We start from the raw sequence: 12,491 nt of genomic DNA on the forward strand, positions 1-12,491 counted from the left end.
ACAAGCAAGTAAAATATAACCAGAGACAGTGAGATTAAGAACAATCTGACAGTAACCAGAAGGGAGGTGGGAGGGGATAATGGGGGGGAATGGGGGGAGGGTCATCAAGGAACATGTATAAAGGACACATGGACAAAGACAACGGCGGTAGAATCGAGGGTGGGAGGTAAGGGTGGCTGGGGTGGGGGGGAGTGTTGGGGGGGCAAATGGAGACAATTGTACTTGAACAACAATTTTAAAAAGTTACAAAAAAGCCATACCTTCAAGCTGCTACGCAGATACTAACTGTCATGCTGTATTATGATATTTCAGAAACAGCTAATACATACATCGAACCCCCTTTGTTGTATGTCCTGGAGAAAATTATAACCCCAGTATGTGTCCGCGATTCCAAACTCCCTGAAATAGTGAACAAATCTGTCCATCTTTACTTCCACTTTGGAAAGTATTAATTCAAGTGTCACTCTTTTAGAAACTGTGTTCAAATGTTCTGTATACAACAGTCACATCCTGACAAACACTTTGATTTGGTGACGCTCCCTCCCTGGAAGTTACCTGCTAAACACCCAGTTCACGGGCACATTTCCAGCTCCTAGTGTGGTAATGGCAAATAACAGTAAGCACTCAACAAACATCCACTGAGTAAATTAATACTGTAAAACCCTATGAAACATTAATTCAGAAGGTTACTAAAATGGACAAAAAGTACCACTGGCTAGGCCAATGTGACAGGAATAAATAAAAGATCAACCTTCTTAAAACCCTTTGTTGGAAGTCACGACTTTTAAGTCTTTCTGGCGAAAAGTTCTGTTTCCCAAAAGTACTGACTAAGCCGTTGATGGCATTGGCGAGCATCGCCCATGAAACCTGTGAGTAGCAACATAAGGCACCCTTTTTCCGAGTAAGTGCTGCTCCTGTCCTGTACAAAAGTATCTAATTAGTAACTTAAGCTCAGAAAGCTAAATAAAATGAGTGTAAAAGCACCCATTTCAATGCTTCACAAGGTGAGTTTCTCTTAACCTCTTCGTAGCTCTAATAAAGAATGCTGGAGTAAACCAATCCAAAAGATTCTGAAACTTTCACATTTTAATGCTGAGAATAAATTGTCTTTTAAAAATCACCTTCTAATTCACTGTTAATAACATACCAAGTGTTTAGAAAGTACTACAAATAAGACCAAGGAGTACCTATATCACCTTTAGTATTGCTTGTAAAATATAAATTTTGGGGGGGACATGTTCTAAAACAAGGACATAAAGCATCCTCACATTAGCCTTACATACTTGAAAAATTCGTAAGGTCTACAATTTTAAATCCTGTAATCCAAACAAAATGCCAAATGACCCATTGTCCTCCTATGTCTGGAATTTAACGGCGAGCAATAAGCCAAAAATTAGCAGTCAAAATATAAGATAATAATATACTGAAAGGAAAAACTTACATAACAGACCATTGACCTTTATCTTGCACTAAAAAACGACATCCTGAAAAAGCAGTTTGGTGGCAGAGATAAGGCCAAAGCCGCGAGAAGACATGCACTCAGAAGCCAAGGTGCCTACTGATAAGTGTTTCAATAGCGGTGCGTAAGGGACTTACAGTAGTTTACCTTCTGATTTACACTTAGTCAGCAATCTGACATTCTTAAGGGAGTAATTTCAAGAATCAAAACCATGTGAAAGATGGTGCATGAAAATTCTCATATTCTACCTTGAAAACTGCACAGGATGAGGTGAAAAAAACACGTTTTTTTTGTTACTATTATATCTTTTGGTTGTTTTTGTAACTACAACAGTAGTGCTCACTTTGACTTCCCCTTTAATTAAATTTAGCAGCGAGCCAAGTACGATGTCCACTTTTTGAACGGAAATAAAAATAAAACAACACATGTGGTATTCACTACACCCATAATTAAGCTAATACAAGAAGCACATACTATGGGCCAAGGATTGTTCTTAGCATTCTACACATTCAGTAAAAGTATTCTGGGCCAGTGTTACCTCCATTTAAATTTATTAAGTGAAAAATGAATACCTAGGAGGGAAGTACCACGTGAAGAACTCCCACCTGTCTTTGTATGGGTGTATTCTATATATTCTTCCTATCGCTACTCCCCAATTAATCAAGAACCACAACCTGTGAACAAAATGAAGGTCTACAAGGGGGGAAAATATAACATGTGCATCACAATGTGGGCTGGGAGGCATTGCCAAGTCCTTCTGGACACAGCCTTGATCAAAAGCTACGAACACGACATGAACCCTCCCACAGAGCTTCAAGATAACTTTTTAATAACATATCCTTGACCGGGCAGTTACAGTCCTCAGCACATCAACTACCAAATTAATACTGTGCTTCTTACGTTAATACAAAATTTTTAACGCATACTTGCCTGCTTTGATAACAATTAATTTACTGGATACTGTACAGAATGAAGGCATTTCAGTGTCCGCTCACAGAGACCCAACTTTTAAGGAGGATGTCATCATGCCTTATTTCCTATATAGGCAACACAGATGCACTTTTCATTGAAGTAAACTGTCAGGCAGGACCAGTTTTGCAAAGGCGCTGTCCTGCTGAGCAGCAAACTGCCCCCCATCCTTCAACCCCGAGTACCCGTCTTAAACCCACCAGCTTCATAAAGTCCAAAGACATGACTGCAGAGGAAGTCACAGCTAGATCACAAGGTATGACAGCTCAGGACAGAAACAAAACTTGACTAATGTAACAGCAACTATTTAACAGAGACCTGAAAAAGCTTTCTCTTTGTAAATGCCCCCCCAAAAAGCTGCAGAGAACAACACAGGGATGAAACTTTTTGTTTTTCCCCACGGGACCCATAGTACAATTTAACTCAGAATCGAATCAGGTGCACTAACAGTTTATCTAAGTCCTTGATTTCAACTGGGCAACCATCTACCATCCTGTGGAAAATCTTTACTAATTAAAGAAAGTCAAGATTGAACTATTCTAGTGGAAATCAATATACAGCATCTGAGCTATGAGTCAAAAGGGACAGATTAATCAGTGGAACAATGTGCAAAACAAAACAAAGGATGAAGAAAACAGTTTTATTTCCTAAACTCTACACTGAAAATTTATACTGAATGTCAATTTTTTTAAAAAAGTAAGTTTTTTACATTGGAATTTAAAATGTCTATGAGTAGCTTATTTACTTACATCCTTTTAACCTAAGATTAAGGAAAAGACAGCAAGCAAGACATTAAATCTTTTTGTAGCTCAATTTAAACATATGTAAAGTAAGGGCATTATGGGCCAAATGATATCTAAGGTAATCAAGGGATCTAATTCTATGCTGTTGTAGAACCTAAACGGAGAAAAAGTAAAACTAACATTTCCATTATGCTTTTAAAAGTACATAAGAAATATTATTGAAATGGTCTTACAGCTAACCATAAAAAAATACAGGTCAATTACAAAGATTAAAAAAGCCACTTTTCATCTTTCCAATGTGGCCAAAATAATTTGGGGGGAACATTTTTCTCCTTGTATGTCTCATTCTAGTCCAATTTTTAATACTATGCTTTTACTCCAACTTGAAAGCAATCGAAACGTCCGTGGTCCCAAACAGGAAGGCGGGCATGTCTGTCTTCCACTGAGCTTGTGATAGAAGCAAAGTACAGAAAGAAGAACAAAGCAAAGAACGACTGTTCCCAGCAAACCCGCTCAGCAGTGACTCTGGGTGTGCACCGCAATGAGCACGCTGGGCAAGAGGAAGAACTCCCCGACGTCTTTGCTAAGGAAGTAGGTGTTTTCCTGTGCCCAAACAGGGGAGGGGGGGATCTGGAAGGTCTCAGCAGTGCTTCAAAGTGGCCACTGTGACAGAAATCAAGATGAGCAGAAATAGATTAACTATCCTCTCAGGTCAAAGCAGATTCAATTTTATGAGTATGTGTCCTTGAGGTTCTTTTTTCTTGGGATTCAGAATAAACTCCTTAAAGGTACCTCTAAACGAGTTTACATAAGGAATTTATATGCACTAATTCTACTGATTCAAAATTAAAATTAGGTGTTGATTGAAGGATTCCGCACAGTTTTAAGGAAATCTCAACAAGGAATAGAGTAGAAACAGGATTTCTGTTTGCAATCCACATTTCACATGATCATGTGTGACCTTTGGTTATACCAGGCACCATCTTTTTTCCTGCTACGTAACCCTTACAGCCCCAGAACGATGGCATGCATTCAGGAGACAGCCAGAACCGCGTGTTAAACTAACGGTGATACTCAGCTGGAGGGATTTATGAAATTTTTTAACAAAAATACTGAGACCTCTAGTCACCTTGATTCTGAAGCAGTGTCTTGTCTAGTACAACAGGAAAACAAGGAATGATATTAGCACAAAGAAAGAGATATGTGTCCAAAATCAGGATTTAGAATAAAACAGCATTCCCGTAAGTCAATACAGCATAAATGAGGTTATTTCAATGATGAACCAAAATGAATACTTAGACTATTTTTGTCAGTGAATACGACAGAACCACAGAGGATCAAAACTATGTAACAAAGTGCTTCATCAGCAAAAATCTTAGTTTCTCATTGAAAAGTTTTATAAGTAAATAAAAGCAATGACTATCATTTCACTTTTGACAAATAATCTTCAATATTAATAGTTTTTTAACTAGTCTTAAAAGCTGAGAAGCCAAAATAAGGAGTGACAAGATGCCTGTTGTTAGAAAGAACATATTATATTTGATAAATGGATATTTTATAAATATACTTACTATATCATCATAGGCAATTATAGTTTAACTACTAAACAATGAAATGACATTACATATAAAAAATGATTTGAAGTAAGGTAAACATACATTTATTCCTTTCCTTTATCATTTTAATGCTGTTCAAATGACCCTACTAATCAATAAACCATGATATTAAAAATATCTTGGATCCCTTCTCTCAACCTCCTTAAAAACAGTAACCTGACATGTTTTTAATAATTCAGAATAGTGGTCCTAGAAAGGACATGTAATCTGAATTTCAAATTTCAAATTAATATGCCTTCTAAAAAGTAGTATCTGGCCCTGACCGGGGTGGCTCAGTGGACTGAGTGCCAGCCTGCGAACCAAAGGGTCAGGGCACATGCCTGGGTTGTGGGCAAGATCCCCAGTAGGGGCAAGAGGCAACCACACAATGATGTTTCTCTCTCTTTCTCCCTCCCTTCCCATCTCTCTAAAAATAAATAAATAAAATCTTTTTTTAAAAAAGTAGTATCTGTTAGCTTATACACTAACCCACCCTATATCTTACTTGACTATGCATATTTGGAGACCTGTTCCACAAAACATGAGGTACCCTAGTGAAAAGAAAACTATAACCCATCATATTAGGAACCTCCTCCCCTCAGTACTCTGAGCAGTTCCAGATTTCATGGTGATTGTGTAAGTATGGTGTTCTCTCTGAAAGTAGTGATAACCAGAGATACAGAGTTTAGAAATCACTGGGTTAAAACCACGCTCTTGAATGTCCTCCTTCTTAGAAAATACACACAAGAGTATTTAGAGTAAGGGGGCATGACGTATGCGACTTATTCATAAATGGCTTAGAAGTTTAAAAAGCACATGTATGTACATATATGCATGTATACATTCATGTGTAAACAGGCAGAGAGAATGATAAAGCTAATGGGGCACATGATAAACACCGATGAATCTGGGGGAAGAGCTAGCAGCCGTTCTCCACGACACGTTTGCAACTTTTCTATATACTTGAAATTATTTCCAAACACAAATTTGAAAAGCACTCTCTTCAAAATTGTAACTAGTAATTGATGTCTAAATGACTCACGTGTTGAAATGCACCTACTAAGCATTAATTTTGCCCAACAATTTGATTCCTGTGCGGACAGTCATCAGTAACGCACAGGAGTATGCAAGCACGGCCGTGAACAGTGCTCCCCAGGGCAGGGCTCTGTAGAAGCCAAAGAGCTAGAAATCATCCCCATGTCCATCACCAAAAGGATGGGTACGCGGTGACATGTCACACAGAATACCATCCTGCAATATAAGTGAATAGACTGAAGTGCACATAAAAATGGAAATAAATCTCACAAAGTAATGTCCAGTGAAAAAAGCCATGTATAAAAGAATTCATACTGTTTCATGCCGTTTACGTAAAGCTTTGAACGGTATTTAAGGCATGGCATTAGAGGTCAGGACAGGGGTCCTGCCTGGGTGGGAGCATGACAGCAGCCACAGGGCTACTGGTGGCAGTGCACTCGGTGACAGGGTGGCGGGTGATGTGGCGTGTTCACTCTGATGGGCTGTATGGGTGCTTTTAATAAAACTTATTTTTGATGAAAAAAATGGTAAGTGTCTTTTTAGTCTTTTGATTCTATGCTGTCAAATTATTAAAAAGCATACAAAAGTATCCAAAAAAGTGCTTTCTGATGTTTAGAATTTCTTAGAGCCAAGAAAGCATTACAAAGTAATACAAAAAAAAATAGTGAAATTCTCAATGCTCCTACAAATTTAAAAGTTCTCCTCATGTTTAAATATAGCACTTCCAAGAAAGCAACAAGAATGTGAAACTTTTCAATGCCAAATGAGCATATATGTGCCTTCTGGACTTCAATATCCTTCTACAGAATGAGATGTAATGGGCCACAGGAAGCTATGAAAAAAAAATAACACACACAGCTCAGCAGAAGAAGAACTAAAGATGAACATATAACTTTATACTCAGCACTATAAATAATCCTTTAAAAGTCACTCATTTTGTCCTCTACATGCTATCACAGATCACCTGTGACCTTCTTAATGGCTAGTCCTAATTGTCACTTTCAGGCCTGGTTTCGCTTCCGAGAAGGAAACTGTGATTTTCCAAATGCTCATTGTAACTAACATAACAAAAAATAAACTGCAAATAGAGTTCACCAAAAATGTTGTATTCTTATTAATAGGTGGTACTATAGAGATAAGGCAAACTGACATTTTTATGTGTGTGCATTTTGGTTCTCTAAATTTATTGCATCTTCTATATATATTATACTATTTTTTTGTGGATAACTTCCTTTAAAATTTCTCCCCTAAGATTGTCCCTTAAAAAACCTTTCAGAACCAATTCTTCATCAACTTTCTTCACTAGAAATTCACTGTTTAAACTGTACTAATTCAGAGAAAAGTTCAGATTCAAAAGTTCATTAATCCAATATTAATAACCTTTGACAGAGTGAAAAATATTGGCACACAGACAAAAGATACTCAGAGATAATTTAAGAAATACTCTGATTTAACTAGGTAGGGAAGGTTACCTAGTTATATGTTAACTTTGGGGATTTCCTAAGTCTAAAGAAAAGGGACCAAAAGAACATAAAAGAAGATTTTAGTGGCCCACAGGCTGATTGGTAGCATGTGTTCTCCTCCTGGATTGCAAGAATTGCCAGTTATCAAACTACTCAAAACGACCCAAATGTCCGTCATCAGGAGACTGGATAAATTGTCATGGATTAAATGAACATCATTTAATACAGCACCTTGGCTGGTGTGGCTCAGTTGGTTGGAGCACTGTCCTGTAAACTGAAAGGTCACAGGTTCAATTCCCAGTCAGGGCACATGCCTAGGTTTCAGTTTGGTCCCTGGTCAGAATGCGTGCGAAGGCAACCAATCTATATTTGTCCCTCACATCGATGTTTCTCACCCTCTTTCTCCCTCCCCTCTCTCTAAAATCAAAAAGCATGTCCTTGGGTGAGGATTTAAAAAAACGAATACTATATAGCAATAAGTATGAAGGAGCCAAGCCACACAAAAAGAAAGAAGTGAGCCCTGGCCGGTGTGGCTAGGTTGGTTGGAGTATCAACATGTAAACCAAAAAGTTGCAGGTTCGATTCCCATTCAGGGCACAAACCTAGATTGCCAGTTTGGTCCCCAGTCAGGAGCACATAGGAAAGGCAACCAATTGATGTTTCTCTCTGACATCAATGTTTCTCTCCACCTCTCTCACTCCCTTCCCTTCTCTTAAAATCAATAAGCATGCTCTCAGATGAAGATTTTTAAAAAAAGAAAAAACAGGAATGATCTCATAAACTTCTAAGCCAACAACAGTCTCCTTAGAAAAACTCCCAACTTAACCTCCCTCTTTCCAAAGGTGGAAAACAATCCCCTAAGAATTTTAATGATCAGTAAGAGCTCAGAATTTCAATTTTTTAAAAGAGGCAGTTTCACAAAATCACTGCATCTAATTTTGTGTAGCTCTAAGAGCAAAGAGCAAGACTTAAGGGGCTATACATTTCAGTATTGGGGCCCCGAACAAAAACTCAAATGTCTCCACAACTCAAGAGATCTCTCATGCTCTCTGAAGGCTGTTGCTATCACCATGACTCCGCACCCACCATGTGATATTCAGGAGACTCAGACAAGTCAGTCTATGTCGCTGAAAAAACAAAGAAATGCCTAGGAAATATTCTATAGACTTAAAAATACAAATATATCCACCCCTTTGGTACATATGTTTAAGGCAGCGGCTGTTGGGTTCCAGAAGGCATGCATACCCAGAGAGGCTGAGAAGAAAAGGCGTGGTCAGGAGAGGTCCGCTTAGTATGTGTTAGCACCAGGGCTTGTCCCAGACAAAAGCAAAGCTTAGACTACGGAGCCAGGAAACACACAAATGGTATGAAAACAATAATAATTTTAAAAGTAAGATCATCATGGACTCAGCTGGTTTTAAAAGTTTTCTTAATAAAGTTAAGTGGAATGAGTGCGAAAACATTAGAAACAAATTAGAACAGGCACAGCAGAAGGATGCATAAATGTCAGTCACTCCAAAATTAGCCACTCTTTAGTAACATAACAGTGTATCACTGTGGAAGATTTTGCTTTGCAAACAGAGGACACTGATCTCACCTGATTTCATTTTCATACTGTGGGGACAGTCTACCTGAATTCTGGTAAAAGCTTTTCAGGAAAGAGGGGGCAGTGAAGGAAGGGGCAGAGGAGGAAGTGTGCAGACTCGGAAGGCTGCAGGAAGAGCTACTCTCCTTGTGCACGCGCCGAGCAGATGGAAGAATGCTGAGTACAGAAAACAGCAAATTTGTCTCAATTTATATTCTGTCAACATCTTCATTCACTATGAAAAAGTATATAAACAGGTTCTTGTTATTAATTTAAGCTTTCCTTTAAAGGCTCAGGGCTGGATCTTAAATGGGGGTGGGGGAGCATGCAGTTCTCTCCACTTAAAAGTACGACCCAGTTTTACCCTTTCGCAAATCAGAATTCCTCCTCGTCCATGTAGGACGTCGTGTTCGTCTCTTAACAATTTCTTAACAAATCTGAGACGAAAAGTGTCTGTTTTTACATGCAAAAGATACTTCAAGGGGAAAAAATAGGAAAGCACAAATAATTACAGGAAACAAGTTCCAAATGGAAAAACTGATTATCAGAAGTTCAAAGACTTAACTATTTGAAAGACATAAACTCCTCTAAAAATTTAAGAACAAGATGTTTGGTTGTTGGAAGTCATCCTACGACCTTTACCTAACGAATGTTAAGGTCCACATTCTTGCCGGCAGCCAGCAGAATTGTGCAGCCATGGGTTTATCTGAATCCCTAAATCTCCAGCACAGCTCTTTTTATTTCTAGAAGATTCTTTTCCAGCAAGTTTTTACAATGATACAAATAGCATCTTTTTATGTTGATAGTAATTATTTGAGCTTATACATTATAAAAAGTAGAAAGCATAAGGAAGAATAGAGACATCATTTATAGTTAAAAACATTTTTAAATTATTAAAAATAATTTTTCCTGGGCGGGGGTTATAAAGAGATTTAACTGCCTTGGTAAATATAAAGTGACCATTAAAAAAATCTTGATTTACACATGAATACTTAATATTCTTCATTAAAAAAATCTGAGGATAATTAATTCTGTTAATTTACTCTATTTTTATATATCCTAAATATCTTATTTTTATTTTGAATCATTCAAAACACAAGGAGAATAAAACTGTATCCTTAAAAGAAATGCTGGTAAATTTAATAACAATGTAAAAATTAATCTCTTTTTACTTAGAGTTCTGGTTTGTTTGTTTTTTTTCTCCAACTGAGATCCCTATCAAACCATTTCCTGTATCAAATTCATAGGAAAAGAAGAAAAACAAAATTAGTTCTAGGATATAAATTCTGATTTGTGCTACACAGTAAGAAGTATAAAAATTCTTCTATTCTAGATTTACCTCCTTTATCATTTCTTATTAAGTGCCAACAATTTTGTGGAGTTATATTTTAAATACCATGTAAGATAATTCCTAATGGCTACTTCCTGTAAATTATGTTGTATGTATTCCTTATAGATATCAGGTTATTCTAGATAAAATTCTTAATTTTCTTATTGCTCTCTAGTTTATTATGAAATCACATGCAACCAAGTTTTGCCTTCTGTATGAGGGTGAGTGAGGTGATGTTTTAACCCTGGCATTTTGCTGCAGGCTGACAGGAAGTTCCACTGCTGCTGTTTTTGCATCTGCTGGCTTGGCTTCGCGAAGTAGTCACCAAGGCACTGATGACATGCACTGTCAGCAGAGTCTCAGGCAAAGCCACATCTATAATATCTTGTTTTCCCTCTTTTTCTGGAAAAAAATACTTCCATCCAAAATGCTTTAACTCAGCTCTTTGGCTTAAACCTTGCCTTGCTTCCCTTACTAACTACGGTGTTTACAATTCAATTTATTTTATGGTCTTTCGAAAAACTAAATGTTGGCCGCAGTGTGAAGGCACCACAAATCTTGACTTCCCAGTGATCAAAACAGTTTGGAAGAAGAACTTTATTTCGCATTCCGGAGAGAGGTTTAGACTCACCTGTACTGCTCGCTGGAGCTCTGCCTCAGGAAAGGAGAGCGAACCCCGGGAGCCCTCCCATCCTGTAAATTCAGCTTTCTCTTTGTGCTTGAAGGTGGGTGGCTGAACGTGTGTGCCCGTCTTCGAAACTGCGGGGAGTCAGAATCCTCTTCAGGGAAGGTCTGCCAGACTGAGGACAGTGGGGAGGCCGGTGGTGTCCCTGGTGGAGATTCTCCTGGTGAGTACTCCTGAAAGGCAAGCAGAAGGGAGGTCTTTCCTTCCTACATGGACCATGGCAGCCCCGCTTAAACACAGAGCTCAGAGGGACAGGGTGCCTCCTCTTCCTCCTGAGTCAGGACAAAACTGGTCTTTTTTTCTCTTTTACTCAATCCAAGCTGAAGGCTAATCAGCATCACCACAACCCCTCTCTTCTGATAAGCAGCTGTCACACAGCACGCGTCAAGATAGGCAAGAAAGTGAAAGGGATGATAAGAAAAGGTATTCTCTTCCCTAACACTTGGTGGTAAAAGGCTGTAGCTACTGTACCCTTCTCACCGTTGCCCGAAAGATGAAAAGAGATCAGGACCCAAAAAGGGTGGAGTCTGCATTTACGTATCTCCTGATTTCCGTGACATTGTCAGTTGCACGCTTCCTGTACTGTCAAAAGAATATCCTAAAGTGTCAGTGGCCAAGTCTGGTGGCAAAGCCTCCAGGAAACTAAAATAAAGGCTGTTAAGTATCTTCCTTGACGATGGATGTTTCTATCCAACTACATGTTCCCTGATGTAACATTTTTTAAAAGACATGAAAAACAGGAAATAAATGAAAAGTGACTGATGCTGGAACGTGTCTCATATTGCATGCACAGACATCGTAAATCTTTCCATTTAGACAGGTGTGCTGTTTATACTTTACAGAACAAGAGCCCCTACAGAAGTGTTCAGCTTAATAAGCGTGGGTTAGGACTAAAAAGACTCACAGCTGACCTAAGTCTTCAATTTTATCAACAGAAAGGTTAATAAAAATATTTTAATATTGTTCCATTAAAAAACAGATTGCATATGCCTCAGCCTGCATGGTGCATGATACGGGAAACAGGAAACCAAACCTACTGAGAATTGTCTATGAGATAAAGAGCTGAATGTTGCAGTTAAAATGGTTAAAAGTGGTGGGGGGATACACATGGGGAGAAAGCAAAAGACAAGAGCATTGCTGTACAAGTGCGGTAATTACACGCCTTTGGAGCGACATCGTTCTATGGCTTTGGAGCAACAGTTGTTCAAATACTATCCTCCAAATTATACTACGTCCAAATGGTAAGCAGCAAGACAGAGCAGAGTTAGACTGCAAGGGAGGAGTTCTGCCTCACCGTGAGAAAGCTGCAGCTGAATAAAGAGCACCACACTGCCCTGGCCTGTGTGGCTCAGTTAGCTAAAGGCTGTGCCATAAACTGAAAGGCTGCCAGTTCAACCCCCGGCCAGGGCGCATGCCTGGGTTTTGGGCCCACTGATCAATGTGTTTCTCCCCCCTCTCTAAAATCAATAAGCATGTCGGCGGATGAGGATAAAAAAAAAAAAAAGAGGAACGTGCTCCAATCCAGAATCTTATTTTAAATAAGAAGGCCTCAAATATTTATTTTCTAAAAAATCATAAAGGATTCAGAACAAAATAACCAAGCATGCCAATTACCATACCGGCGCTA

At 38.6% G+C, this 12,491-nt stretch overlaps 1 protein-coding gene across 2 annotated transcripts in view; it reads right to left on the minus strand.

The window, feature by feature from the left end:
• TBC1D4 (TBC1 domain family member 4) overlaps nucleotides 1-12,491 on the minus strand; it is a 172,786-nt gene that overhangs the window by 28,921 nt on the left and 131,374 nt on the right. Inside the window, exons 10-11 of one of the 2 annotated variants that reach the window (XM_045201816.3) lie at nucleotides 10,811-11,037; nucleotides 8,862-9,026 (exon numbers count right to left, since the gene is read on the minus strand). In XM_045201816.3, coding sequence (XP_045057751.2) covers nucleotides 8,862-9,026; nucleotides 10,811-11,037 — 392 coding nt within the window. The remainder of the gene's footprint in view (nucleotides 1-8,861; nucleotides 9,027-10,810; nucleotides 11,038-12,491) is intronic. The other variant, XM_053916306.2, reaches the window with a different exon arrangement.

The sequence above is a fragment of the Desmodus rotundus genome, chromosome 13 (genome assembly GCF_022682495.2).
Source record: "Desmodus rotundus isolate HL8 chromosome 13, HLdesRot8A.1, whole genome shotgun sequence".
In the NCBI taxonomy this organism is placed as follows: domain Eukaryota; kingdom Metazoa; phylum Chordata; class Mammalia; order Chiroptera; family Phyllostomidae; genus Desmodus; species Desmodus rotundus.